Raw genomic sequence first — 27,753 nt, 5'->3', positions numbered from 1 at the left:
CAGCTTCCTGCTCAGTACCCAGGCATCCAGCCCCCGGCTCACCCCCACCCCTTTCAGCCCCTACTCCCCTCAGGAACTCAGGGTTCCGGCCCTCCTCCCAAATCCCAGCTACCCCTCCCCCATCGGTTTCTCCCCTCCAGGGGATGGAGGCTGAGAGACCCCAGGAAGAAGAGGATGGCGAGCAGGTGAGCTGGCACCGGGTTGGGGAGGCTGGCATTGGGAGAGAGGGAGGTGAGAGGACCTGAGGCAGAGACTGAGTAATGGTGGACTCAAGGGACTTGGACAGGCTTGGGCACAGAGGCAGGAACAGAGACGCAGAGAGAGGAAACGGGCTGCTGGCCTAGCCCTCTGCCCACCCCACCCCCACTTGACTGGAACGGATGTCTCTCAGCATCAGGGCCCCCATCAGGATGAGCATGGCTGGCCCACTGTGAACACCAGCGATCGGCCTTGGCGATCTGCTCCTCCGTCCCCTCCTCCTCCAGGGTCCCGCCAGACAGGTACCCCCACCCACCCAAGGAGCTCCCTGACCCTGGTGCCCACATCCTTCCTGATCCCATGACCAAGGCCCAATCCATCATGGGCTCTCTCCCCACCTCCTCCGGATTCCCCATCACACCCCCTTAGCTCTGACCCCCCATACACACACACCCACCACTGCTGTCTGCCAAATTCTCTGGGTGTCTGAGCCCTCCCCCTCCTCTCCCCAGCCCTGGGGCCCCGCTCGGCCTCCCTGCTCTCCCTGCAGACTGAGCTCCTTCTGGACCTGGTGGCTGAGGCCCAGTCCCGCCGCCTAGAAGAGCAGAGGGCCACCTTCCATCCCCCCAAGAACCGTCCAAGCCTAGGCCAAGCCCCGCCCCGGCCTCTTGAGGACAGAGAACAGCTCTACAGCACCATCCTCAGTCACCAGGTGAGACACCCATCCCCTCCCCACCAGGAGGCAAGACCCAGGCTTCTTGGTCTCTTGGCCCTTGTACTCTTTGGGGGTCCTACCCCTCCTTCTCCTCAGGCGTCTGCCCCCCTGCCCTGCCAGGTCCTACTCCCCCTACCCCCATCACAGGTGTCCTCACACCAGCCCCTCACACCAGCCCTGGCTCCTTTCAAGCCCTGCTCCTCTTAGAACCTCACCAACAACCTCCCCTCCCTCCGTTCCTCCAGAGCCAGCGGATGGAAGCCCAGCGGTCAGAGCCTCCCTTACCCCCAGGGGGACAGGAGCTCCTGGAGTTGCTGCTGAGAGTTCAGGGTGGGGGTCGAATGGAGGAGCAAAGGTCCCAGCCCCCCCCCCACACCTGCTGAGACTTGAGCCCCACCAGCCCCCTCTGCACTCCTGTGGCTCAAAAGCTGGGCAGCCCACTGCATGCCCTCAACCCTGCCAGGCAGGGGCACCAGAGACTGGAAGACCCAGCAGAAATCTCAGTATTCATCGCCCTCATCCACCTTTCCTGGGAACCGGAGCGGGTGAAATCCTCAAACCCTGGGAATAGTCAAGGTAGGATGGACATTGAACTCCCTCCATGACCAAGTATGTAGGAGCTTGAGGCCATGAGAGGATCCCAGCCACAGTGGGACACCTCACCCTCTCCTCTGATCTCAGGGAGTGGCTGGGAGTCTTTGTCCTGAACTGTGGGGACACCCCCCGTAGTCAAGCCACCAGGCAGGATCTGAGGGGCTCATTTCCCAGAGGAAAGGCAAATCTCCCAAGGTTTTCACCTGAGAGACAGTTCCACCCTCCTTCTCAGTAAGAAGAAAGGAAGAGAGGGCACAGCAAAGACATAAAGACTGTTCTCCCACCTCCATCACCGGCACACCCAGCCCCTGGACTGAGGGGCCTACAGGCTGTGAATGGACATTTAGCCCTGCCCACCCTCCCTTCCCACTGCTGTTCTGAGCTGTCTGATGTTTGGTTATATGAATAAATGTAATTCCCCTCTGGACTGAAGACTGGTGTTTCGGGTGGCGGGGTGGAGGGTAGGAGGGTGAGGCCGGAGGCCACCACTCTCCCCAGTCTGGCCAGAGGCCAGCTTCCCTCCCTGGCTGGTTAATTACTGGCTCATTAAGCAGCGGCTGGAGACCTCCCTAATTATCCCCCCAGCCCCCCCCTCCTGGTTTTAATTAAGTAGAACAGGGAGGGGAGTCATTAGGATAAGAAATATGAACTAAGCTGTCTGTGAACCCAGGCATTCCAGCGGCCAGAGTCCTCATCGGTTAGATCCCGGATTCAGAACCCAGGTGCAAGGCCCCCCAGCCTTCAACACGCCCCCGCTTCAAGGCCACAGAAGTTCAGCCCCTGGGACCTTCCCTTATTTTCCCCATGGGCTAGTCTCCTCCCCTCGTCCCCTCTCCCCTCCTCCACTCGTCTCCGTTCCTACGTTTCTGTGTGTCTCTCTCCGCCCCCAGCTCCTCCCTGTTCCTCCTCTTTTCTCCCCTCCTCTTCCTCCCCGGCTCCCCTCCCCCAGCCTTCCTCCCTCGCTCCCCCCCTCTTCTCTCCTCCCTCCTCCCTCTCTCTCACACACACCCCCGCTTGGGCCTCCTCTCTCTCTCTCTCTCTCTCTCTCTCCCTCCCTCTCTCTCTCCCTCTCTCTCTCTCTCTCTCTCTCTCTCTCTCTCTCTCTCTCTCTCTCTTCTCTCTCTCTCTCTCTCTCTCTCTCTCCGGCTCCATTTTCTCCGCCGCCGGGGGCCGGGGTCTCCCGTGGGGGGCCCAGACGGTACCCCAGGTCTCCTTTCAGGGCCGGGGTGAACCCCCGGGAGAACCGGGAGCGGGGGAGACGGGCGGGGGTTGGGGCGGAGGGAGCAGCGGCCCCAGCGAGTTTGGGGGGGAAGTAACCAGGCGCGGGGGGGGAGGGGCGGAGCAGGGAGGGGGCCTCAGGGCCCCCCCCAACTATGGACGAGCGGCTGCTGGGGCCGCCCCCTCCAGGCGGGGGCCGGGGAGGCCTTGGATTGGTGGGTGGGGAGCCTGGGGGCCCTGGCGAACCTCCCGGTGGTGGAGACCCCGGTGGGAGTAGCGGGGGGGTCCCGGGAGGCCGAGGGAAGCAAGACATCGGGGACATTCTGCAGCAGATAATGACCATCACCGACCAGAGCCTGGACGAGGCCCAGGCCAAGTGAGTGCCCCCAACCCGGTCCCCACACAGACCCAGCAGAAGCCCCATTCACAAGCTCTGAATCTTCTGGGAGCCCCCCAACTCCAGGACCCTCCCCAGGATACTACAGCTCTTCTCTCCTCCCCTTACTCCCGGGAGCCCCAAGATAAATGATCCCCCTCAAACCTTCCTTCACCCCCAGTCCCTGAAACCTTCAAAAAGGGGAACGCTAGATGGTCTCCCTCCCACCCCACCCCGGCCTGTCACTGACCCCCGCCTACACACACACACACAAACACACACACACACACACACACACACACACACTCTCCCCTGGAACATCTTTCCATCTCCAGAGCCCTCTTCTGGCTCCCAGACTAAGAAACAGCTATGCTGTCTTCTCCCCTAACTCTCCAGCCCACCCTCATCCTAGGGGCCTCCACACCCCTTCCCAGGGCTGTGACCCTTTCTCTCCATGCATGGCCCAGCCTCCAAGGGCCCTCACTCACCCTTTGCCCCTGCTCAGCTGACACTAGGAGCATCAGAGCCTCCCAGCCTGCTCGGTCCCAGGACCCTTCACACACCTCTATACTGAACTACCCACTTTAGCTCAGCACCCCTAGCCCCCTCTGGCACCTCAAACTCTGACTCTTCTCCCCAGCCTCCTGTCTCCGCTGAAATTTACCCAATCTCTCATTTCTGCAGCCATTCCCCAAATCCCCTCTGTACGCTTCTAGACCATCTCCCACAACCTCCACCCGGCCATGGTGCCTTTAGCCTGCTGCACCTTCCCTCTGTCCAGCCAAAGCCAAGCAGCTTCCCCATGTCTCCACACTCTGGGAGCTGAGCTCTTCCCAAGAACCTCCCAACTCCATTCGGCCTCCAATCCTGCTTTCTCCCACCACAGATTTACCCACCACCTCCCTTATTCCCAGGCTCCCCTCTCTTAGCCTCATGGGTGTGTCGTTTTGTGGTTCTCTTTCCCACTCCCCCATTTCTGTAGCCTCTCAACTTTTCTCTCCCATTCCTCCCAAGGAAACACGCCCTAAACTGCCACCGAATGAAGCCTGCTCTCTTTAGCGTCCTGTGTGAAATCAAGGAGAAAACTGGTACGTGGGTCACCCCTTCTGATTCCTCAACTCTGGGGACAGAACCCTGTTCACTATAGAACTGGGGCTACGAGTTTGACAACTTGGGGCCCTGAGGAAAGTGTGGGTCAGGAAGACTGCTAAGGGGGGCGCCTGGGAGGGAACCCAGGCCTGGAGGCTTGGGTCTCCAGGAGGCACCAGGAGGGCTGAGAGCTGGGTGTGGGGTCCCTGGGTCCCTAAGTCCACTCGCCTGCACGCTAGGCCTCAGCATTCGAAGCTCCCAAGAGGAGGAGCCTGTGGACCCACAGCTGATGCGCTTGGACAACATGCTTCTGGCAGAGGGTGTGGCCGGGCCTGAGAAAGGGGGTGGCTCAGCCGCAGCAGCTGCGGCCGCCGCAGCCTCCGGAGGCGGCGTGTCCCCTGACAACTCCATCGAACACTCGGACTATCGCAGCAAACTTGCCCAGATCCGCCACATTTACCACTCGGAGCTGGAGAAGTATGAGCAGGTGAGGAGAGGAAGCTGGAGTGGGTGGAGGGAGAGGCCCTTAGGGGGAATCCCAAGGCCAAGGGGCTCCTCCTCACCAGGCCACGGGCCCCCACTGCAGGCGTGTAACGAGTTCACAACTCACGTCATGAACCTGCTGAGGGAGCAGAGCCGCACGCGGCCAGTGGCACCCAAGGAGATGGAGCGCATGGTGAGCATCATCCACCGGAAGTTCAGCGCCATCCAGATGCAGCTGAAGCAGAGCACCTGCGAGGCCGTCATGATCCTGCGGTCCCGCTTCCTGGACGCCAGGTGCGGCCCGGGGCCCCAGGCCAGCCCCCAGCCCCCAGCCCCTTCACGTCCTCCAAGCCTCTGGGCCACCAGGTTGTGCAACACAGCACCGTATACCCCGTGACAGTGGTGCTCTCTGGAGTTGATCAACGTGGTGGCCCTGCCGGGACACCAGCATCCTCCTCACCACCCCCTCTCTCCCCTGTAGACGGAAACGCCGTAACTTCAGCAAACAGGCCACTGAGGTCCTGAATGAGTATTTCTACTCCCACCTGAGTAACCCATACCCTAGTGAGGAGGCAAAGGAGGAGCTCGCCAAGAAGTGCGGGATCACCGTCTCTCAGGTACTGGGGAGGCGTGGGGAGGGGCTCTGGGGGCACAGCGCTCTCCAATCCTGTTGACTAAGGTGTTTACAGAGGGACAGGTTTCCACCTGACCCTCCTTTCTGCCCCACACCCCACAGGTCTCCAACTGGTTTGGGAACAAGCGGATTCGCTATAAGAAAAATATTGGAAAGTTCCAAGAGGAGGCAAACATCTATGCCGTCAAGACCGCTGTGTCAGTCACCCAGGGAGGCCACAGCCGCACCAGCTCCCCAACGCCCCCTTCCTCCGCAGGTGGATCCCGCTGCCACCCTGGCTGGCTGTTTCTGCGCGCTTCCTGCTTTTGTTCCAACTTCCTATCTAGGCGGGATCATAGCAGAGAGGGGGCCTTCTGGGGTGAGAGGGACCAAGCTGAGATGGGATGGGGATATCAGGGGGCAGAGGCCACTCTAGTGAAGCTACTTCTGCCTTTCTTCCAGCAAGTGGCCAGGGGAGGCTCAGGAACAGCCTGCTCCTTCTGAGTGTTGCAGTGTTGTTTGGTAGAGAATTTGCGTATGGTGGCCCAACCCCCAGAGAGCTAGTTCAGGGGGCTTTTTGAAAACTGAGAGCTGTGATGAGCCTCCCGTCTGCCATCACAGGCTCTGTTACACTCTTCCCTAATTCCCCCTCTGCTCCCCCAAGGCTCTGGCGGCTCTTTCAATCTCTCAGGATCCGGTGACATGTTTCTGGGGATGCCCGGGCTCAACGGAGATTCCTACTCTGCCTCCCAGGTCAGGTGGTCCATCTCGCCTTGAGTAGGGCTTTCCCAAACTCAGTTTCCCTACTTTAGGATATGAGACTTCTTTTCCTTTGAGGCTTCTCACTGTGTCCTATCCTCCTTTGTTGCCTGCAGGTGGAATCACTCCGACACTCGATGGGGCCAGGGGGCTACGGGGATAACCTCGGGGGAGGCCAGATGTATAGCCCTCGGGAAATGAGGGTGAGTACCTGAAGCCCCTCTCTCCACCTCTCACCAGGATGGGAGGGCCTTTTCCCTGGCAGCGCTGTCCCCTGTGCTGGGTTTCCTAAAGCCTTACCCCAACTGTCTGCCTCTTTTTCCAGGCAAACGGTGGCTGGCAGGAGGCTGTGACCCCGTCCTCAGTGACATCCCCGACAGAGGGACCAGGGAGCGTTCATTCTGACACTTCCAACTGATCTCGCCCCTCAGGGCCACAGGGGTAGGGGCTCACAAGGCACCTCTTGAAGAGGACGCAGGCATCCAGAGGACAAAACCCAGACAAAGGAGAAGCACAAGATAGAGAAGGGCAAACGGGGGTCATCCCCTCCCTGGCCAGACTCTCTCAGTGCTGGGGGTGCTGACTACATGGCAGGGAAGATGGGGCCCCTTAAGGGGAGAGTGGGGTCTGTCTCCCCCTTTTTTCCCTTTTTCATTCCTTTTTCTCCCCCTTTTTCTCTCACATAGAAACACACGCACCCAGAATCCTATTTTTCAGAGTTTTCCTCTTCTCCTCTCTCATACACACACGTACTTCTCTCTCTCTCTCTCTCTCTCTCTCTCTCTCTCTCTCTGGGCTCCCCCACTCTCCTTCCCTCACCCCACTTATCTGCTTTGGGATCTGTGGAGATGCCAGCCCTGCCCAGCCAGAGATGCCAAAAATGGGGACATGACTTCTGGACAGAGAACATGGGCCACGCCCCCTGTGCCTCCCCACCCCCCTGCCCCCCCAGACGGCTTTATTACCTCATACGCAGCTCATCTTAAACCAATAGAATCGTTCGGTGGACGGGAGTGTCTGACTCAGATATCTACCTCGGAGGGAGTTTCTGCTACTTTAGGGAATTGTTGACTGGGCTTTGGGGTTGAACTTTTTTTTAAAGGAAAGAAAAATTAACCCTGGGATCCATCTGTATTTTTTTTAATTTTTATTTCGGGGATTTTTGGTGGTGGTGGTGGTTCTTAATTTTTAATTTAGTTTGGGGAAGTAGATGTTTTTATAAATATGTTGATTTTTTTTTTTTCATTTCTTGCTTTCCCACATTAGGGGTGATAGCCAAAGGGGTCATGATAAGAAAAAGGGGAACAAATAGAACTGGTGAAGAGGCCTGCCTGCCTCCACTCCTGTTCATCAGAAGTACATTTAGCAGGGCACCAAGCCTGCCCCCCTGAAATCACTTAGATGTTCTCCTTTGCTTCCAGGGTCACCGAGGTGTTCTTTGCTCGTGCAGGCAGCTTTCTGCTGCATTTGCTGTGGAAGCAGTCAGGGCTCGCTCTGCCAGCCTGTTCCCCACCACCCTTGGGCAGGGCTAGACTCAGTAATTTTGAGCAAATGTCACCTTCCCCTGTGAGTGACACATCTAAAATCTTTCTTTTAAACCACTATTTGCAGATAGGAGGGGGAAGAATGGGGAGGGGGGTTATTGCCAAATATGTTAAATATGGGTTGGGGTGTTTGTGTATGTATCTCCCTCAGTTTCCCCAGAAACGAGGTATCTTTTTTTTTTTTTTTTTCTCAGTCCAAAATCGAGAGGGTGGGGAGAGAGAGGAGGGAGGCTGCAAAGAGCCAGGTATGAGGGAAGGTAAAATCACCACTGTCCCACCCTCGGCCCTGAACCCTACTATCTGAACCCCTCAAATATCCTCAGGATTTCACAAGACTGTCAGTAGGGAACCCCTCCCGTCAAAGATCTAGGCAGGCCTGGGGGCCAGGTTGGGAGTGTGATGGGTGGGGGCGGGAGGCATGGGCCTGGGGCAGTTCTCTCCTCACTTGTAAACTTGTAGTTTCACAGAAAAAAAAAACAAAAAACGCAGTTTTAAATAAAGAAGTTTCTTTTTTCCCTGGGTTTAGTTGAGAATTCTTTTCCAAAACATGAGAACTTTTTTTCTCTCATAAAGCCCCAAACGGGATTTTCCCCCGAGTTCCCCGGCCTTGCCCTCACCACCCAGGCCCCAGGTTTCACCCCTGCCTCCTCTCCATGGGAAACAGCCAGACCTGAACCCTGTTGCTTAGCAACCTCGCCTAGTCGTCCAGTAGCCCTGGGTGGTCTGGTGCAATAGGCTGGGGGTCCTGAGGGGATGAAGAGACCCTAGGAGATGCACTCCCCACCCCCATGGATGTGGCTGTACCCAGAGTCTGGCAGTGCCCAGGGGTGGGGTGACAGCTGTTTCTCCCAGTACCTGAAGGACTCTTGTCTGAGAGAGGCATGAATTCCTAGCATTCCCTGTGACGGGACAAGACGGGGGAGATGGGGGCAGGGGAGAGGGTACAAGCCCCACCTAGGGTGGTGGCCACAGCAGCAAGGGGCAGACAGAGCCAGGAGCCTGGGAAGGAAGCAGGATGGCAGCAGGGGCAGCAGCTGGAGCCTGGGTGCTGGTCCTCAGTCTGTGGGGTGAGCCCTGCCCCCCCCACCCCCACACCAATCCTCCTCACAGAAAGCACTCTGCCCCTGTCCCCGAAACTCCCCACAACTTTCCAGGAACCTGGGTACTGCTTTTCAATCTCCCTCATCCGCCCTGTTATAGTTTTATTAGCTCCCATCTCCCTTCCTGCCCCTCCATTGTGGTGCTGTCTCCCAGGGGCAGTAGTAGGGGATCAAAACATCACAGCCAGGATCGGGAAGCCACTGGTGCTGAACTGTAAGGGGGCCCCCAAGAAACCACCCCAGCAGCTGGAATGGAAACTGGTAAGTGGGGCTCCTGTCTCCCCACTTCCGGAGAGACCAATGACGATTCGCATCTCCTCCTCCCCACCTCCCTACCTCCCTACCTCATGAGCCCTTTCCCAAACGGCTTGCACTGTTGAGGCCCCTCTCCTCTGTCCCCAGAACACAGGCCGGACAGAAGCTTGGAAGGTCCTATCTCCCCAGGGAGGCCCCTGGGATAGCGTGGCTCGTGTCCTCCCCAACGGCTCCCTCCTCCTGCCGGCTGTTGGGATCCAGGATGAGGGGACTTTCCGGTGCCAGGCAATGAGCCGGAATGGAAAGGAGACCAAGTCCAACTACCGAGTCCGAGTCTATCGTAAGGGTTCCAGGGCCTTGTTCACAGCCCACCTCTCATCTAAGGAAAAGCCTTCTACCCCAGCCCTTGACTCCTGGGCCCTGGCATGTGAGAACTTGACTTCAGCTGCCCCCATTCTCACAGCTGGGGTGTATCTTCAAAGCTGCAGCCTCTGATTGGAATTTTCCCTCCTTCAGAGATTCCTGGGAAGCCAGAAATTGTTGATCCTGCCTCTGAACTCATGGCTGGTGTCCCCAGTAAGGTAGAAGAAAAGGCGAGATGTGGAAAGGGGTCCTGAGAATGGGAGGGGAGTGTAGCTGTGTGTATGTGTATGCATTCTCTTATTTTCAAAGACGATGAGGTCACTTTTTCCCCAGGTGGGAACATGTGTGTCCAAGGGGGGCTACCCTGCAGGGACTCTTAGCTGGCACTTGGATGGGAAAACCCTGATACCTGATGGCAAAGGTGAGTCCCAGCGTCTTCCCTCCTAGCTGCCTTCTTCCCGATCTCTCTCCCATACCCACCCTGGAATGTCTTGCCTTGTCCTCCCCCCACCATAGGAGTGTCTGTGAAGGAAGAGACCAAGAGACACCCTGAGACAGGGCTTTTCACACTCCGTTCGGAGCTGATGGTGACCCCAGCCCGGGGAGGAGCTCCCCACCCCACCTTCTCCTGTAGCTTCAGCCCTGGCCTTCCCCGGCGCCGAGCCCTGCACACGGCCCCCATCCAGCTCAGGGTCTGGGGTGAGCACAGAACTGGGGAGGGCCCCAACTTGGGTGAGCACCTGTGGGAAGGTGTGACCCTCAGGAAGGAGAGGGTTAAGCCCATGGCCACTGGGACCGCAGACAGGTGCAACTCTCACCCTCATGCCCCTGCCCACCCCCAGAGCCTGTGCCGCAGGAGGAAGTCCTGTTGGTGGTGGAGCCAGAAGGTGGAGCAGTAGCTCCTGGTGGTACCGTGACCTTGACCTGTGAAGCCCCTGCCCAGCCCCCTCCTCAAATCCACTGGATCAAGGATGTGAGTGACCTGGAGAGGGGGCTGGCAGGTAGCGAGATACGTCATTGGCAACTAGGAGGGCAGGGGGTTCATGGAGAGCGAGGCAGGCGAGGAGGTACAAGGGTATCTGATGATGTGGAGGCAAAGACAGCAGTATGGGATGTGTTGGCAGGGGTTTTAAGAGTCTCCTGTTGGGGCTTCCTTGGTGGCGCAGTGGTTGAGAGTCCGCCTGCCGATGCAGGGCACACGGGTTTGTGCCCCGGTCCGGGAAGATCCCACATGCCGCGGAGCGGCTGGGCCCGTGAGCCATGGCCGCTGAGCCTGCGCGTCCGGACGGAGCCTGTGCTCCGCAACGGGAGAGGCCGCAGCGGTGAGAGGCCCGCGTACCGCAAAAAAAGTCTCCTGTCCCCTTTTCCCCACCAGGGCATGCCCCTGCCCCTTCCCACCAGCTCCGTGCTGCTCCTCCCTGAGGTAGGGCCTGAGGACCAGGGAACCTACAGTTGTGTGGCCACCCATCCCAGCCATGGGCCCCAGGAGAGCCATGCTGTCAGCGTCAGCATCATCGGTGAGGAGACCTCTCTCCAAATCCCAGGGACCCTGGGGGCGGCTGAGGGACCGTGCAGGTTCCAATTCCCTACCCTATGCTAACACTGTCCCCGAGAGCCACCCCACGCTTCCCTCAGTGCAGCCACACCCAGGCCTTCTCTGCCCCACACAACCCAAGAGAAGAGCCCAGCCTGTCCCCTCTCCCCTCTAAACTGAAGAAAGGGAAAGGCTCCGCCGGGGCTCCCACTAGCCTTCTCCCAAACTGAAGCCTTCCCTTCTGACTTTGTTTTCCAGAAACAGGCGAGGAGGGGCCAACTGCAGGTGAGGGGTTGGATAAAGTCAGAGAGAAGCAGACAGACCTCAGCATGACTGAGGGGATGGGCAACAAGAAAGGAACTGTGAGGGCTGTGCCCTCAGTTCTCCTCGTCTCCCTACAGGCTCTGTGGAAGGGCCGGAGCTGGGAACTCTAGCCCTGGCCCTGGGGATCCTGGGAGGCCTGGGGACAGCCGCCCTGCTCATTGGGGTCATCATGTGGCAAAGGCGGCAACGCAGAGGAGAGGAGAGGTGAGTGGAGGAAGCCAGACACCTCCGACTAAGGGCTTCCAGGCAGCAAGGAGGGGTGCGGGGGGAGAAATGACGGAGTGCTGGGAACCATGTGCAGAATTCTCCCCAATCCTCCTCCCCAGGAAGGTCCCAGAAAACCAGGAGGAGGAAGAGGAGCGGCGCACGGAGCTGAATCAGCCCGAGGGGCCTGAGGCAGCAGAAAGCAGCGCAGGAGGGCCTTGAGAAGCCCACAGCCAGACCCCATCCATCAGCTCCCTTTTTTTTTCCCACCCTCTTTTCTGGCCCCAGACCAGTTCTCCCCTGTATAATCTCTACCCCACCTCCCCAAACTTTCTTCCACAACCAGAGCCTCTCACAAAAAGTGATGAGTAAACACCTGACACATTTGCTCTTGTGTATGTGTGATGCCCTCACCCCCTGCACCCTTGAGAGCCCTGAAGGAGAGGGTCTCACCCCCATGCTTCACCACACCACACCGACATCTACTGAAGTTGGAGAGAAATGCTCCTGTCTTGGAAGGAAGGAGGGATGGACAAAGGTGGGCAGAGTTCCCGTGAATACATCTCAACTTGTTTATTGAATTTGTAATAAAGGAGGTAGTGAGGGGAAGGAAGCACTTACGAGTCAGGACCCACATTAGACACCGGGGAGAGAAAAATTAAATTAAATCAACAAGGGGAATATGGGGGAGAGTCAGAGGGAGCCTTGCCCACCTTTCAACATCAAATCAAGAAATGGGGGGGAAAGCAAAGGATCAGGAGAGAGGGGAGACAGACCTTGTCTTCAGTCCGTCCTCCTCTCCCAGAGCTGGGAGTTACGATGCTACTGAGCGAGCAGTTCAGAGCAAAGGTTCTCCCATTCCATGCACAGGTGTCACTCCTCCCCACACCCTCCTGGAAAGTGGCCAGGGTTGCCCTTAGCCAACAAAAATGGAGGGCTTACAGGGGAGGGTCCGGGAGTAAGGAAGGGTCAGCAGGGACCCCCAATACTGATTTTCCTCTGGCTGGAGGTGGGCAGGAAGGAGACACAGCTCAAATACTGAGCAGCCAGAAAAAGAAGAAGACGGCGAGAAACAGGAAGAGGGAGTCCTGCCAGCTGGAGGCCGGGTGACCCTGTCCTAGATCCACACCTGTGGAAGAGAGGAAAGCTGTGGAAGAAATATCCACTCGTAGGCTGGAAGCGGGGCTGAGGAGATTCAGACGGCTCGCTGGTAGTAGCTGAGGGAAGGCTCTTACCTGTACCCCGACGGAATGGCTCGTGGGTATTGAAGACGGTGGTGAAAAAGCCAAAGGGAAAAGCTCCAACACCAAATGAGAAGTGAAAGCCCCCAGTATCGCCAAATGGCTGGAATCCCTAGGGAGACGAAGAAAGTCAGTGGGGAACGGGGCAAGTCTCTGGCAAGGAAGGAATACAATCAGACAAGACTCACCCCTCTGCTCTCTGGAGCGGGTCGCTGGCCCTGGGGGCGGGGTGGGGTTTTCAATCTGAGGAAGAGGAGAGGGCCTATCAGCAGGAAGTAGTCCCTCCTCTTCCACACCCCACTCCCCAAGCAGAACCTTCCACCTTCCCTCAGCATCACCTCCCCTCTCTCACCTGGGATCCCGGGGCTTCTGGCTCCCTCGCCCGTAAAGGGGGACAACCTTTTCTCTGCTGATCCCAGCTTTACACACTGGGCACTCTTGCCGCTCTGGCCGTGCCTCCAGCCACTGGGGGAAAAAAATGTAGTGGTTTCCAGTACACAGAAGGGTCTTCCAGCTCCTCAGACCTCCCCATCTCCCTCTTCATCTCCTCTGCGTACGCACCTGATGGAGACAGGGCCAACTGGAAGGGGAACGAGAAAGGTCAAACCAGTTACACAAAAGAGAGACACAGACCCAACCTCAGGGTCCCATCTTTCCCCCTCTTACCAGGTGTTACCTGCTGTTTCTTTTCATATTTTCCACAACCCCTACCATACTAGCCAACTTGGCCTTGCTGCTTCTCTGATCTTCCAACACCTAAAGCTACATCCATCCTCAACATGCTCAACCCTCTCCTCTCTTCTCTCCCCCAGCAAACACACACACACACAAATCCTCACCCCTTCCTTCTCTGCCTTTCGACTTAATTTCCAGTCCTGTTCAACCACCCATTTCCAGGTCTCCTCTTTCAGCCTCAGCCCTACCCTTGCCCCCATCACTCCCAGACCAAACCCCCTTTACCAGCACCTTCTCCCGCTACTCCTTTTCCTCTCTCCTATGCCCAACAAAGTCCCTGTTTCCACAACTCCTTAACCTTTGGGGGATGCCCCTCCACAGTGCCCTTGTCCCCAAGTTTCCCATACCACCCCTTGCCATATCTCACCTGCATGTGATCCCACCTTCCCCAGATGTCCCCCTACTCAACTGATGCGTGCCTCCCCTAACCTTTGAGTCTAATCCGATCCCACCTGTACAGCTAAGACCCCTCCCTTCCCTGGGGTAAGGTGGCTCGCGTCTCGCCTGCACAGATGTGCAGAGCCCCACTTCCTCTTAACGCACCTCTTAACACAACTAGGTTGGCTCCTAGTTGCTATGACTTTCCTTTCCACAGTTCTCCTCCGTACAGACGTGACCCTCTCGCCCACACATACCCCAAAACACGTAAGAACCCCCCTCAAGCCTCACCTATGAGAATGTGCCCTCCGATTATTTGTATGACTGTATGGTCCCCCCCGCCCCCAGCCTCCCCAGTATAAATCTGAGCCCCACTCCTTTTCGCACCCCTCTCAGATTCTCACCAGTACAGGTGGCCACACACACTGACCACAGCTTCCCGAGCAGTCTCCAGACATATATTACATTCGAAGGTCGCGCCCGCCCCGCCCCGCTCGTGGTTTGGCCCTTCGGGGCCCCCGTCCTCCTCCTCCGCTGCTGCCATGGCCGGTACTGTTTTGCCCCCCGCTTGTCCCTTAATCCCCCGAAACACACATACAGACGCCGCAACAAACGAGAAACCGCCTCCTGCCCAAGATCTTTTGGCAGGCTTCAAGGTTTTCTAATCACTATTGGTCTCAGTGCCTGCCAATCATACAGAATCGAAAGAAAGGACTGGTCCAAAGGGCGGGGGAGGAAAGAGGTTTACGCGGTCCCGCCCTTGCACAATGACTATTGGCTAAAACAGTCACGGTCAGTTTGCAATGCCATGGGATTGGTAAATATTCCATACGTCCTGTCGCCCTGGCCAGGGAGGGCTTTATTCGTCTGAGTAGTTGCCAGTCATAACCAAAGGCCAGAAGCAATTGGCTCAAGACTACTTAGACCTCGCCCACTACAAGCCCCTGTCTTTCTTTTACTTCCTCTTTCAGAGAACGTCCGGATTCCTTTGGACTTTGGAGCGTATAGCTCCAAAGCAACTAATTGGCTAGAACTCGACGGAAAATGGAGGCCAGGTAAAGCGCGCGTGCGCAGTAGGAGGAGGGAAGGGGTGGGCCAATCCCATGAGAGTTGAGCTTTCTCTGGTCCCACCCCTTCACCGCTATATTGTCGCCATGGTGACTGCTCTACAATTGGCGGGATTTGGGGTTCAAAAGCCTTGTCTTGGCCTCATCCGGGTCCTCCGACTGCGGTCTCTCTCGACTGATTGGGCCGTTTTTTTCGCCCCTGATTGGCCGAGGTCGGAAAAGACGGCGAAGAGCTCGGAAAAGAGGACAAATGCTAGGGTCGCAGGGTTCAAAATGGCTCCGGCTTCCTTCGGTGACGTAAAGAGCAGAACTTGGGTCCGCCCCTCCCTCTTAGTGAAGAAGGGAGCAGAACTGGGGTTAGCCCGACGTTTGGATGGTGCGAGCATCGATCTGCGGCGCTGGTGTTAACCCATCTCCCTCGGCTGGACGACTCAGCCCGCCCCTCTTTAGGTGATTTACAGAGCAGAAATGAAGTAAAGGCCCATCCCCTTTTTAATGTGACACAGAGTAGAACAGAGTTGCCCTAGACACCGTTTTAAACCTTAAAGAGCCGAAAAGGTCTAGCTCCACCCCTTTGTGAGTGGGTGAAGAGGCAAGATCCACCCCCTTTTAGGCGACCCGCGGCGGAAAGGGGTTAGGCCCGCCCCTTCCTTCTTCTACTGTGCCCCGCAGAACTGGGGTCTTCCTCCTGGGCTGGACCCCTGGGACTTGGGCAAGCTGCTTCAGAGTTTGGGCCTTTCGTACGAGTTTGGGCCTTTTCTACAGTCAGTGGCCCTCACTGTGGCTCAAGGAGCAGAACTAGGTAACAGTCCTCCCATTACCAGTGTTCTTTACATCTTGTTCCTCAGGGCGTGTAAACTCTTTCAGGGCAAAGGTATCTAGTGGGGGTGGAGGCCAGACACAAGCTGAGGGTTCTTCAACAACATCCTGATAAAAGGTCCCACGTGACTCAGTGAGGAACGGTGAGAAGTTAGGAGCTGCCTACGGCAGGGGAGGTTAGTGTTCGGGAAGCGTGTAGAGGTTTAGGGAAAAACCCTATTGAGAGGCAGAAGTGGAGACCGAAGGGAGGAGTGATGGAATGATCCTGATAAGGGGATGGTGGGAGTATGGGGCAGAGGGCAGCAGGGGCTGGAGAGAGAGCTAGGTACATACTACAAAATTAAGGAGGCATGCTTATACCAGAGGAATCAGCATTCTTCCTCACTTATTTTTTCAAGAAAGCAACCCTAATGCCCAGTTTCCACTGGAAGAAGAGTACATTTTTTCTACGTTGAGGAGAGGGGTAGTCTCAGCTTGGGTGAGTAAGGAGACCGATAAGAAGGAAGGAACTAGAAAAGGTACTGAGGTTAAAGTACATCACAGAAGGAAACGGGCAGGGAGAGGGCCTGAGAGTGTCCCTTCTCTCCAAAGACCAGGAAGGGGTGGGGGTGGGAGGAGGTCAGTGGAGGAGGGAGCTGGACTGCAGGGAGATAGTGGCAGGGACAAAGGGCAGAAACCAGACAAGAGGGCTGGAGGGTGAGGTGGAGTGAGATGGAGTCCTGGAGAGAAAAAGAAGAGAGGTGAAGAACTCAGAGCTTGGCATATAGTAGGTGCTTGATAAATATTTGGACTTGAATGGGGGGACAGGAAGAGGGAGATGGAAAAGGGTTGGAGTTGGAGGGAATAAGCAGCAGATGTGGGAGTTAAGGAGAAAAAAAGAAACAAGTTGACAATAAGAGGAGAGCTGATGGAGAATGAGAAGGAACGGGCCAAGGAAGGAATACAGTACCAAGGGACACGCAAGCCATGTGTGCTGAAAGGAAGTTGGAGAAAAGAAGGTGCAGCTGGAGCCAGAAAAGGCCAGAGACCGAGACGGAGCCCAGCTGAGCTCTCGTAGGGTGGAGCTAGCAAGAGGAGACTGAAAGATGTGGGGAGGAGATGCCTGGGTCCCCGGGAGGCGATTGGCAAAACAGGGCGCCCATCACCGCCCCCTACTTCCTGGCCAGCCCCGGAAACCAGCGGGCGTGGGGAGGGGTGGCGGGGGATAGCGGCAGCAGCAGCCCCAGCCCTCAGAGAGACAGCAGGAAGGGAGGGAGGGAGGGATCTGGGGGGACAACCCCCCACCATTCCTACCGCTATGGGCCCTGCCTCCCACTCTCACCTCCCCTCCATCGGCCGGGGCTAGGACACCCCCAAATCCTGTCGCCCCCTTGGCACCGACACCCCGACTGAGGCAGAGACACAGCCACCCGCCACCACCGCTGCCGCAGCCTGGCTGGGGAGGGGGCCAGCCCCCCAGGCCCCCCACCCCACTGAGGTGGGGGCAGGAAAGGGATGGGAGGAGGAGGGAGGAGGAGGCTAAAAGGGATGTGGAGGAGGGGATGGGGAAAGATTGGGTCTGGGAGGGTGGGCTGGGGAGAGGCTTGGTGGGAAAAGGATACAGGCCGACTTGGGAGAGGGTTGCTGCGGAAAGGAGAGGGGGCCTGAGAGGGAGGAAGGATGGAAGAGACACGAGGGAGGAGAGGTGGAGACCTTGTGAACTTGAGATGGGGGTGTGGACAGGGAATCTTGGAGAGGAAAGCCCCAACACCTTCCCCAGTTCCTTTTCTTGCCCTTTGGCCCCACGTGACCCTTGCGGGGTAGTGGCAGGCAGAAGGCAGTTTAGTGCCCTCCTTTCCCCAGCAGAATTTGCTTCCTAGGGATGCCCTGAGACACCTGTTTCTCTCAAGGCACAGGACCTCTTGTTTCTCAGTGGCCTTCCATGCTGTGTTCGACCCTTACTGACATACAGATGCCTTGTGGGGGACCATGTTTTCTACATTGAGTGGGTGTGCCTTTGATGTGTTTTATGGCTTGTGTGTGGCTAGTTTGTCCTGTGCTCTCCATGGGTTGTGGAGAAATGATGTGTTATCTTCCATCAGAATTGCCTGTTCTCATATCTTACGTCCGTGTCGCATGTCCAGTCTTGACGTGTTCACGTGTGTGTTCTCACCTGTTGCATCTGTTATGTGGTTTCATGTTTCTCGCACGTCTTATGTTTACTTTAGCATGTAGAGATCATACCTTATTTTGTTTGGGCTCACAGGTTATGTGCATAGTCCCACCATATGCAGTCGTCTTCGTGTGTGGGATCTCGTGGCTTAGCTACTAGCGCACACTCATATTGTGATCGGATTGGCCTGTTTATTGCATGTGTTTTCCCAGTCCCAATTCACACCGCACACATGTGTGCGCCTTCACATAATGTACTGATGTGACACGTCCACAGCTCGTGTGCTTCTGGTTACATATACTATTTATTTCATAATTTTATTGCCAATATATTTTGTGAGCTGTATGCTCATTAACTCACTTGGCACTCCATTGTGCTTATAAATCCTCGGACATCCCTGCTCTGGAGAGAGTCACTTAATGTCACATATTAGAGGAAAAGGTAACTGGGCCTCCATGTCCCTAAAGAACCATCCCCATACGCCTTACCTTGCTGATCCCGCTGGCCTGTGTCTCTTCATACACGTTACATCCGGTGCCTGTGAACAGTCCGTGTCCATGGAGCTCAATGCATAGCACAGCGTCAGCTCTGCCATGTACATTATCTGTCCCTCGCTCTTTGCACTGTTGGCATGTATTTGATGACAGCGGCATCTTTCCCCTGTGGCATGTTAATCCCCTTTCTGTATGTTTCTCTTGTGTGCAAGATTGTATGTGCCATCTTGTCTAGATTGCTGTCACTCTGCCTTCACTGTGACCCTGTATTGTGTATTTTTATCCAGAGTAGGTTACTGTTAGGCCTGGTGTGTTCATTGCTTTCTTGGTGGCTTTTCTTTTCATAGTTAATAGTCCTCAAGAGGGTAGCTATCTGATTGGTGTTCAGAACTGTTGTCTCGTTAATTATGGCTACGTGGGTATGTACACAGCTTTATAATCTGTTCAGCAAATGTTTATTGAGCATCTTCTCTGCTTCCTTCTGTCCTGGGCATTGGGAATAAGAAAATCTCTGTCCTCAAGCTGCTTACACGTTAGGGAGGGAAACAAAGATAACCTCAAGTGGTTACACCCTGTCTAGTGTCAAGATGAGTGGTTCTCAAACTTATGTGCACATCAGACTCACCTGGATGGCTTGTTTAAAATAGTGTACAGATGCATGGGCCCAACGGCCTAAATTTCTGATTCAGTAATCTGGGGTGAGGTCCAAGGATTTATTTTTCTGCACTTGGAGAATCAGTGATCAAGGTAAAAGTGTAATGAAAACACAGGCCTGGAGGGGGTTCAGGAAGACCTCCAAAAAGTGACACTGAACTGTATAAGGCAAGTGAAGAGGCAGAAGAACATTCCAGTCAAAGGGAACAGCGTGTTCATGGCACAGAAGGGTGAAAGATAACGGTGTGTCTGAGGAACTGAAGTAAGTCAGTTTGACTAGAGCGAAAAGGCTTTTGTAGGGATGTGGCCAGAGGTGTAAGCAGAAATCAACTTGTCAAGAAGGGCCTTTGGGCAAGAGAGATACTCAAATTTGTGCCACAGAAACATCTGTGGTTGCCATGTGGAAGATGGATTGAAGGGGAAGAGTTAGGAGCCTGTTGCAAATAGTCCAGGGGAGAAGCGCTTGTTCCAACTTGCGGGGGCAGTAGGATGAAGCAACTCAGAAAGCCTATTGTCCTAGAGCTGGCAGAGTCCCATTTCCTCTATCACCTGTTACCTTCACCCTTGGCAATGGACTTACCTTGGAGCACAGCCCTTCTGTAATTGGAAGCGCGTGCCTTTGGCCTTGATACAAGTGACAGATATTTGCCTGAACACCATTTGTGTGAATTGTGACCCTGCCCCAAACCGTGGGGCAGAGTGGAGGAAGGAGGAAGAGCCTCTTCCTCCTGAACTCTTTCCTCCCCCAGGGCAGGCGGTGTAATGACCCTTTTACTCTCTGCCCTCCTTTTTTTGCTTGGTGAAGCCTTACACACTGCATGTCTGACCACATTGCCTGCAGTGTTGCTGGGAGGGAGGGAAGTGGGTGGTGGGATTTGTTTGCCTGTTTGTGGAAGCAGGATTAATAGATATAGGTACGTCCATGGGTTTATCTGGGAACAGGGAGCCTGCCTGGGTGGAGAGGGGTTTTACTGGGTATGAATTTACCATCCTTTATCGGTCATGGGTGTGATTGTGAGTTTGCGTATGTGTGTGAACAGGTCAGTCTTTGTATGGCTGTGTGTGTCTGAGTTTACGTTAGTGACAAGAGCCTTTATTCTTGCCAGTCAGCCCCTGGAGAATGTCTGTGTTTTGTCATTTCCACCGTATCTGCTGCGTGCTATGTGTGCATTTGTGTGTATATATACAGGCAGCAGCGTAACCAAGTGGTTAGGAGCACAAGCTGCTTAGCTTTAAGCTAGGAAGTGCCTCTTAGGAGTCATATCACCTCAGGTAAGTTTTTTAACCTTTCTGGGTCTGTCTCCTTTAAAACGTAAATCGGGTGTTTCATATTTAAGGACTTAACATAGTATATAGACCAGCCCTGTCCAACAGAACTATAATGCAAGCCACATATGTAATTTTTAATTTTCTGGTAGCTACATAAAAAAGGTAAAAGTAGCAGGGTGAAATTAATTTTAGTGTATTGAACCCAGTATGTCCAAAAGGTTATAATTTCACAATGTGATCAATATAAAAGATTATTAATGGGATAGTTTACATTCTGTTTTTCCTTCAAAGTCTTTGAAATCTGCTGTGTATTTTATATCTCTAAGCACCCCTCAATGCAGACTAGGCCACATTTCACGTGCTCAGTTGCCATATGTGGCTGGTGGCTACCATATTGGACAGCAGAGGGATAGACCGTTATAAGATCCTTACCAGCTACAAGCGTTAGCTCTTATTAATGTCCTGTTGTTGTCTTGTGTCTGTGAGTTGTGGATGTCCATATCTTGTGTCTCATGTCTGAATGTATCTGGATCCTTCAGGGAGAGGGGTGGGAGAGCAGTCCTGAGCTCCCATCCCCACCGCCCCCATCCTAGAGAGGCTTTCTGGACAGGTTTTAACGGGAGCCCTGGCCCCCAGAGCCCCCCCAGACCCTGCCTTCTGCACCTTGCCCACCCCGTCCCCAATCCAGGAACCAGGCCCACTGGTTCTGTCCTTCGCCCCGTCCCCTGCAGGTGACCAGAATGGAGCTGTGGCCAGGGGTGTGGCCTCTACTGCTGCTGCTCTCCCTGCTGCTGCCCACTCTGTGGTTCTGCAGCCCCAGTGCCAAGTACTTCTTCAAGATGGCCTTCTACAATGGCTGGATCCTCTTCCTGGCTGTGCTCGCCATCCCTGTGTGTGCCGTGCGAGGACGCAACGTCGAGAACATGAAGTGAGGGGCAAGGGGTTTTGGGTGATGAGGGAACCTTAGGGTCAGAAGCAAGCAGGGGCTGGGGAGGGCACTGAGTGTGTAGGAGACACTGAGCGAGCCCAGGGACAAGGAAGCGGAGAAGACTGCAAAGATGCCCAGGAAGACAGGGGCCGGGGAGGGGGGCTGGGGCCTGCAGGTTGACGTCAGCAGGTCCCGCGGGAACCCCTTGCCTTGTGGAACCTCCACAGGATCTTGCGTCTGATGCTGCTCCACATCAAATACCTGTACGGGATCCGAGTGGAGGTACGAGGGGCTCACCACTTCCCTCCTTCACAGCCCTACGTTGTTGTCTCCAACCACCAGAGCTCCCTCGACCTGCTTGGTGAGCAGCCTCCCCTAGCCACGCCCATCCTCCTGCAGCCCTCCCTGGGATCCCCTCCCCATAGAGGTCCTCAACCCTCCCTCGTCTGGGGCGTTGCCCCCTTGCTCCCCCTGCAGGCCTCTGCCTGGGGTAGAGCTGCCCTCATAAGCAAGATAATACACCTTTAGTCACCTTTTCTTACTTTCTGGGGCTTCCCCCACCCCTCACCCCCAGGTCTGCCTCTTCCTTTAGCTCTAGTCCCTGGGTGATGACCTGGGTGAGGTATCCTCACCCCACCCCCACCTCTGCCCTAGGGATGATGGAGGTACTGCCAGGCCGCTGTGTGCCCATTGCCAAGCGCGAGCTACTGTGGGCCGGCTCTGCCGGGCTGGCCTGCTGGCTGGCGGGAGTCATCTTCATTGACCGGAAGCGCACTGGGGATGCCATCAGTGTCATGTCTGAGGTCGCCCAGACCCTGCTCACACAGGATGTGAGTCACCCTGGGGAAATGGGGGTTATGGAGTAGAATAGTTGTAAATAAACTGATATGCAGGGCCACCAGGCCTCACAAGTCCCATTACAGCATCACAGCCATTTTCTGATCCCTCCATATGTGTGTCTTCCTTGACTCTCTTTCTTTCCCAGGTACGGGTCTGGGTTTTTCCTGAGGGCACGAGAAACCACAATGGCTCCATGCTGCCCTTCAAACGTGGCGCCTTCCACCTCGCAGTGCAGGCCCAGGTGATTACTCCTTCCCGTCTACTACTGCCCCTCAAGCCCCCACCATCCCTTCCTCTCTTGGCAGAGGCTGGTCCTGGGGACCTCAGAAGGGAGCCGTGGGCTGATCGCTTTTCCTCTCCCTCAGGTTCCCATTGTTCCCATAGTCATGTCCTCCTATCAAGACTTCTACTGCAAGAAGGAGCGCCGCTTCACTTCAGGTGAGGGCTCTGTGCAGATCTGGGGTTCGGGGGTGGCCAGAAGGGCCATGGGAGAGGCTAGAGGGACATCCCCGTGGGGCAGGAGCTTCAGTCAGCGTCAGCACTGAGATGTCCACAGGATTATCTAATGTGACCCCACATCAGCCAATAATTATTTATTAAGCACCCCCTATACCCTGCTAGATGGGTAACACTTGGACCCTCCAAGAGAGGCCATTACTGTCTAGCCGGAAAGATAAAGCCTGTGTGCACAGTTACAGCATTCGGCGGCGAACACTAAACCCAGACAGTGGGGCCGGCAGGGTGCTGAGGTGCCTGGACTGGGGCTGGGGAAGGCTTTGCGAGGGAGGGCCTCAGAGAACAGGTGGCAGCTGGTAAGCTGAGGGGGAGTTGTCCACGGCAGAGAACTGAAAGGTTGAGCAGGGGACTAAGTATCAGGAGAGCTCGGAAGCCAGGCGCCACCTGTGGGCAGAGTCCCGGTACACAGGCCATGATGGTGCTCACCCCCCTCCCAGGGCGATGTCAGGTACGGGTGCTGCCCCCAGTGCCCACAGAAGGGCTGACACCAGATGACGTCCCAGCTCTGGCCGACACAGTCCGACACTCCATGCTCACCGTTTTCCGGGAAATCTCCACTGATGGCAGGGGTGGTGGTGACTATCTGAAGAAGCCTGGAGGGGTGGGCGAGGCCCAGCTCTGAGCTCCCTTCCCATCTACCCCCACCCCCCACCTCCGTCTCCACACCTACCAGCCCAGTGGGCCCGAAGCTGGGCCAAGCCCTGTTCCTCATTTCCCCTCTCCCCACCTGTTCTCTTCTTTGGAATCTTCAACTTCTGAAGTGAATGTGGTTACAGAACCGCTCCCTGCCCCCTTCCCAGCACCGCCCCCCAACAGACTCTTGCCTAGGTGCGGCCTCCACTCTGAACCCCACCTTCCGTGCCATCCTGTCTGTGGGACAGTCGCCTCCCCCTCATCTTCAGTGGTTCAGCCTACACAAGGGTAGGAACACTCCATTCTGTCCCCAGTGGACCCTCTTCCTTTGTGGTCTTCTCTACCTCTCCACCCCACATTGGCCAGTGGATTCATCCATTCTGTGGAACAATTTCTCACTCCCATGTCCACGGATTCAGTGGACTCATCCATTTGTGAGGACGACTCCTCACGCTGTGGCTGGAAGCTGATGCCTGGAATACTTCTCCCAGGCTCATCCTGGAAACATTCCTCAGCACCTTCTCCCTCCTTCCCGTGGAGCCTCCTGTCAGTGGGGGCTGGACTCTGTCACTCAGAGGTCTCATCCCTGCCCTTGTCCAAGTGCCCAGGGTTGAGCACACTCTTGGACACCACATTTCTGCTTCCCCTCATGCCCTGGCTATAGTTGTTCAGTGGTCCTGGCCCCACCAAGCCCCCTGCAGCCCTGCTGCGCCATTCTAACCAGACACAAGGGGAAGAGGCGGACATCAGGTGCCGCGCACTTCACCCTGGGGAGCTGGGGAAAGGAACTGAGCCCTGGCTGGAGGGGATGGGAGGGCTTTGCATTTATTTCTCTTTCTTCTGAGGCTTCCCCTCTCTGAGCCAGTTTTCATTTCCTCCCTGCGGCATTAGCCACTCCCTGCCTCCCACCCCAGACCTGTGCTCACAACCACAGAGGTGGGCTGGGAGCAAAAGGAGAGGGTGGGACCCAGTTTTGCGTGGTTGATTTTTATTAATTATCTGGATAACAGCAAGAAACCGAGAATAAAGATTGAGAGAGATCTGGGCACTTTCTGGCTGCGTTTGTTAAGGAGTTAAAAAAGCAGTTCTCCTCCAGGCCTCTGCCCCAGCCGGAGACTCAGGGGCAGGCCAAGACAACCCGCCTTCCTCCTTTCTTCAGCTTTCCAAAGTTTCCATTGTTCATTGCTCCTTAGTGGCAGATAGCCTTATCTGCAGCTCCCCAGCCGGCCAATCCCAGAGGATTAGTGGGTCCAGTTTCTGTATAAATTAGTGGGGCAGGGGCTCTGCGGGGGCTCCTTAGCTCCGCCGATTGAGGCCTGGGCCCAGGCTGTTGTCCTCGCAGGAGCCTGGTTAATGACAAGGAGACAGGCAGACACATTGACTGTGGACTTCTTGGACGCCTGGAGTGGGCCCTGGACACTGAAGGATTGACAGTCTCGCTCACCAATAAGTGGAACCACCAAGTTGGAGACAGACCAGGAGAAGGGGTGGTAAAGTGCGGGAATCTGGGGAAGGTATGGGGTGAGTGAGTGGAGGAGAAGAGATTTTGGACAAGAGAAAACTGAGTTGGGAAAAGGTGTCTGGAAGAGCTGGGGGCAGCTGTTGGGAGATGCGGGTCCCCACAGAGAGGGGCATGGGGACTCACAGGCACCTAGCCTCTCCTCCAGCAGCAGAACCTGGTCACTGAGAGACTCAATCCTGTCGCCTCGGCCCCACAGCTCTGCCACCTGTTCGGGCTGCAGCTCTTCTGGGGGCATGGGCAGCACCGCTCGGACCCAGGCTCCAGCCTGACTCGCCCACTACAAAGGAAGAGACACCTCAGGGTGTTGGGGGTGGGGTCTGCCACCCAGACTTGGCCCCAGGCATCTCCACTCACCTGCTCCAGCCGCTCCAGGCGCCCTCGAAGCTCCCGAATCTCCCGCCTCAGGGCACGCTCATCGTGTCCAGCCTCCCGAACTGGGACAAAGGAGCGAGCCGAGCGTGACCACTGCCCTGGCCCCGCCTCTGGTCCGGCCCTCCGCGTGCCCCACGCACCCACCCACTCACCGGCCACGCTGAGCATGCTGGCACTGGTTGGGGGCTCTGGGGCCCCTTCTCCGCAAGTGCGCCCGTCCGGGCCCAGCACCAGGCCCTGGGGGCAGCCACAGGTGAAGCTGCCTGCTGTATTGAGGCATCCGTGCGAGCAAAGAGTGACGCCAGCCCTGCATTCATCCACGTCTAGTTACCGGAAAGAGGAGGGGGCTGAGGGGGGCGGGGCGGAGGGGGCACCACAGCGGGTAGGGAGGTTCTGGCGCCACCCCGAGGGAGGGCGAGGCAACTCACCCACGTGACAGTGCTTCCCACCCCAGCCCGGGGCGCACTCGCACTGGTCTGGCCGGACGCAGACGCCTCCGTTCTGGCAGGGCTTGGCGCAGATGGCTGCGGGCGCAGGAAGCGGGGTTCAGAACCGAGCGGAAGGCCTGGCTCTCCAGCCCGGCCGGGCGCACCTCCCCCGAGGCCTGGGAAGACCCAGCCTCACCTTCATCACAGGTGAGCGCCCCGGGATGCCGCTTTTTCCAGCCCTGGCAGCACACGGCGTGGGTCTGCGGCACCTCCCTCCTTACCTCCCGCCAAGCCACATGGTACGTGGTCCTGGAACACAGCGCCGGGCTTTGGACATTGGCATATGGGTCCTGGTCCCGGTTCTGGGGGTTCGTTCCTCTTGAGAGACCCCAGAGCCCAGGCTCCCCACCCCTCACCTGTAGGTGCTGCAGACACGCCTTCCAGAGCACAGAGTCAAGTAGGGCTTATATACGGGTTGGCTGTAGGACTCGTTGTAACGGAGTGGGACCACCAGCGTCTGCTTGGAGCAGACCCCCTGACTGCACCCATGCGGGGGAAAGTGAGAGGCATTGAGTGGGCCAGGCCCTGGGGAGCCAGGAGCCCCACTTCCCTTCAGGCTCCACTGAGGCCCCACCCTCCCTAAAAATGACAGCCTCCCCCCCATTCTGAACTTTGTTTTGCCACCTGTGAAACCCCAGCCCCAGCAGGTTTCATGAAGACCTCACCCCTGGCCCTGCCCCCTCTGTTATCACCTCTCTTTGAGGGATTCACCCTTGGCCCCCTCGCCTGTCATCAGTAGCAGGAGGAATGAGAGTCCGCCTAAGACAGTGCACAGCTCAGCCCTGGACCCCATGTTTCTCCTTGACTTCAGACTCTGCCAGCTGCAGGCAAGAAGAGGTTAATGGAGGCCCTTCCTCTCTCCTGTTAACTTCTCCAGTTCCAACCCTTCCAAGAGCAGTCTGCTGGTGCCCTTTAAGTGGGGCAGGACATTCATTTGCACGCTTGCACTAGCCACCAGGATTGTCTACACCCGCAGGTACATTTAACTAACACTCCCCTTCCTTTAGCACATCATGGTCCATGCAGCACCATACAAGCTCACAGCCCGACACACTCCCTCCACCTCCCCTCGTGACCCTCCTGTCTCTGACGTGCCCTCTTCCATCCTAATCCTCCTACCTTCAGAATATCAGATCTGCACCATTACACCCCTTTACACCTTGTACACACCCACACACCTGGAGACCCCACCTTAAACACATTCCTGCTACCCTCGCGCACCCACACCACCACATACACCCTGGACCCACTCCCCTCACTCAGACAACACACCCAACTCACACCCAACTCTAAGACTCTGAGTGACCCCCAGTCTTTCCCCATTGACGTTCTCTCCCCACCTGTCTTTCCCCCTCTCCTGGAGACTTCAGGCCACCAGCCTCAGAAGCAGCAGCTCAGACTGGTGGGCGGGCTGCGCGGGCTGCAAAGGAGAGGAGGGGCGGGCCAGACAGAGCCCTCCCATTCCTGCCCCCTCCCACAAGCCTCCTCCACAGCTGGAGCTTGGTCAGTTCAGTGGGGTCCAGATCCCACTCCCTTCACCCCCCCAGCCAAGCAAAGGGCCCCTCAGAAGTCTCTTCTCAACCCTATGAGGCCCCTTATTTTTGGAACTCCCCCAAATCAGCAGAGACTACTAGCTTTAAACACCAGCAGCACCCCTGGCCCTTGCCCTCCATCCTTCAACCCAACACAGACTAGGGAACAACTGAGGGGCAGGAAAAGTCAGAGCTGGCAGACAACAAAGTGGGGTCAAGTCATGGGAGAAAAGGCAAGAGCAGATGAGAAAAGAAAGAAGGGTGCGGTGGGGACTGCCCAGGGCGGTAAAGGGAAAATTGCCCCCATTTCTTGATGACATTTGTTAGGGCCTGGTGGGGGGTATGCAAAGTTGAGTCAGCCACCGACCCCCATGCCAGAGCAGACAGGGCCTTATTGTGTCCACCAAGATTCCTTCTTTCAGGAAGAGGAGGCTCATTGTCCAGCCCCTCACCCAGCTCTGGCCTACAAAGGTCAAAAAGGGGCACAACAAATGCCTACCCTGACCCTTAGCCCCCTCGTCTAGCCTGGGGGCTGGCTGGCGCATTCCACCCATGAGGCTGGGGCCCAAACCACTAGAGCCCTGGGCTCAGCCCCCCAATCACAGGCTGGGACAGGAAGAGAATTGTCCTCAGCAGGAAAGAACCCGCAGAGAATCAGGAACCCACACAGAATGGGCATTGAGAGAGCGGAAACACCAAGGGGGTCCCACCCCAGACCAGGCATCCGGGCACCCGGGCCTCAGG

General features: G+C 56.4%; 5 protein-coding genes across 18 annotated transcripts; 3 read left to right on the top strand and 2 right to left on the bottom strand.

Annotated features, from left to right (window-relative positions):
* Window positions 1-22: 22 nt before the first annotated feature.
* PBX2 (PBX homeobox 2) lies at window positions 23-8,110 on the top strand. Of its 4 annotated transcripts, XM_022566592.3 has the most exons (12): window positions 23-185; window positions 392-500; window positions 711-910; window positions 3,055-3,101; window positions 4,116-4,189; window positions 4,430-4,677; window positions 4,777-4,967; window positions 5,155-5,290; window positions 5,410-5,563; window positions 5,951-6,039; window positions 6,162-6,248; window positions 6,371-8,110. In XM_022566592.3, exons 1-12 carry the CDS (start codon window positions 144-146, stop codon window positions 6,461-6,463), a joined length of 1,470 nt encoding a protein of 489 aa, XP_022422300.2. In that variant the 5' UTR covers window positions 23-143; the 3' UTR covers window positions 6,464-8,110. The 4 variants fall into 4 exon arrangements, with proteins under 4 accessions (XP_022422300.2, XP_089774734.1, XP_022422283.1 ...); XM_022566593.2 differs by lacking the exons at window positions 23-185; window positions 392-500; window positions 711-910; window positions 3,055-3,101 and adding an exon at window positions 1,300-1,489; XM_089918608.1 differs by lacking the exons at window positions 3,055-3,101; window positions 4,116-4,189; window positions 4,430-4,677; ... (4 more) ...; window positions 6,162-6,248; window positions 6,371-8,110 and adding an exon at window positions 1,159-1,934 and having other exon boundaries at window positions 26-185; window positions 287-500.
* A 127-nt stretch (window positions 8,111-8,237) lies between these two features.
* On the top strand, window positions 8,238-12,062 carry AGER (advanced glycosylation end-product specific receptor). Of its 7 annotated transcripts, none has more exons than XM_022566588.2 (11): window positions 8,499-8,656; window positions 8,844-8,950; window positions 9,092-9,284; window positions 9,461-9,525; window positions 9,641-9,728; window positions 9,824-10,006; window positions 10,150-10,280; window positions 10,683-10,824; window positions 11,100-11,126; window positions 11,243-11,369; window positions 11,492-12,062. In XM_022566588.2, exons 1-11 carry the CDS (start codon window positions 8,605-8,607, stop codon window positions 11,589-11,591), a joined length of 1,215 nt encoding a protein of 404 aa, XP_022422296.1. In that variant the 5' UTR covers window positions 8,499-8,604; the 3' UTR covers window positions 11,592-12,062. The 7 variants fall into 7 exon arrangements, with proteins under 7 accessions (XP_089774724.1, XP_022422294.1, XP_022422290.2 ...); XM_089918599.1 differs by having other exon boundaries at window positions 9,461-9,554; window positions 9,625-9,728; XM_089918598.1 differs by having other exon boundaries at window positions 8,238-8,950.
* On the bottom strand, window positions 11,928-14,601 carry RNF5 (ring finger protein 5). Of its 2 annotated transcripts, XM_022566606.3 has the most exons (6): window positions 14,128-14,601; window positions 13,172-13,190; window positions 12,963-13,075; window positions 12,799-12,853; window positions 12,605-12,722; window positions 11,928-12,498 (listed from the first exon to the last, which is right to left on the bottom strand). In XM_022566606.3, the coding sequence occupies exons 1-6, from the start codon at window positions 14,265-14,267 to the stop codon at window positions 12,401-12,403; spliced, it is 543 nt and encodes a 180-aa protein (XP_022422314.1). In that variant the 5' UTR covers window positions 14,268-14,601; the 3' UTR covers window positions 11,928-12,400. The 2 variants fall into 2 exon arrangements, with proteins under 2 accessions (XP_022422314.1, XP_022422315.1); XM_022566607.1 differs by lacking the exon at window positions 13,172-13,190 and having other exon boundaries at window positions 14,128-14,218.
* A 19-nt stretch (window positions 14,602-14,620) lies between these two features.
* AGPAT1 (1-acylglycerol-3-phosphate O-acyltransferase 1) lies at window positions 14,621-24,135 on the top strand. 3 transcript variants are annotated; one of them, XM_022566604.3, is made up of 7 exons: window positions 14,621-14,778; window positions 20,910-21,106; window positions 21,334-21,467; window positions 21,761-21,936; window positions 22,092-22,187; window positions 22,312-22,384; window positions 22,900-24,135. In XM_022566604.3, exons 2-7 carry the CDS (start codon window positions 20,919-20,921, stop codon window positions 23,082-23,084), a joined length of 852 nt encoding a protein of 283 aa, XP_022422312.1. In that variant the 5' UTR covers window positions 14,621-14,778; window positions 20,910-20,918; the 3' UTR covers window positions 23,085-24,135. The 3 variants fall into 3 exon arrangements, with proteins under 3 accessions (XP_022422312.1, XP_022422313.1, XP_022422311.1); XM_022566605.2 differs by lacking the exon at window positions 14,621-14,778 and adding an exon at window positions 15,570-15,592; XM_022566603.2 differs by lacking the exon at window positions 14,621-14,778 and adding an exon at window positions 16,907-17,086.
* On the bottom strand, window positions 24,043-27,711 carry EGFL8 (EGF like domain multiple 8). 2 transcript variants are annotated; one of them, XM_022566601.2, is made up of 9 exons: window positions 26,818-27,711; window positions 26,170-26,298; window positions 25,834-25,956; window positions 25,614-25,726; window positions 25,418-25,513; window positions 25,142-25,312; window positions 24,972-25,051; window positions 24,741-24,894; window positions 24,043-24,600 (listed from the first exon to the last, which is right to left on the bottom strand). In XM_022566601.2, exons 2-9 carry the CDS (start codon window positions 26,268-26,270, stop codon window positions 24,536-24,538), a joined length of 903 nt encoding a protein of 300 aa, XP_022422309.1. In that variant the 5' UTR covers window positions 26,271-26,298; window positions 26,818-27,711; the 3' UTR covers window positions 24,043-24,535. The 2 variants fall into 2 exon arrangements, with proteins under 2 accessions (XP_022422309.1, XP_022422310.1); XM_022566602.2 differs by having other exon boundaries at window positions 24,044-24,441.
* Between the last annotated feature and the right edge of the window lie 42 nt (window positions 27,712-27,753).

The sequence above is a fragment of the Delphinapterus leucas genome, chromosome 10 (assembly GCF_059928025.1).
Source record: "Delphinapterus leucas isolate spDelLeu-1000000601 "Yukka" chromosome 10, BTC_Dleu_Yukka2, whole genome shotgun sequence".
NCBI lineage: Eukaryota > Metazoa > Chordata > Mammalia > Artiodactyla > Monodontidae > Delphinapterus > Delphinapterus leucas.
Note: the sequence above shows the minus strand (reverse complement) of the source record. Positions and strands in the feature narration are given on the sequence as shown.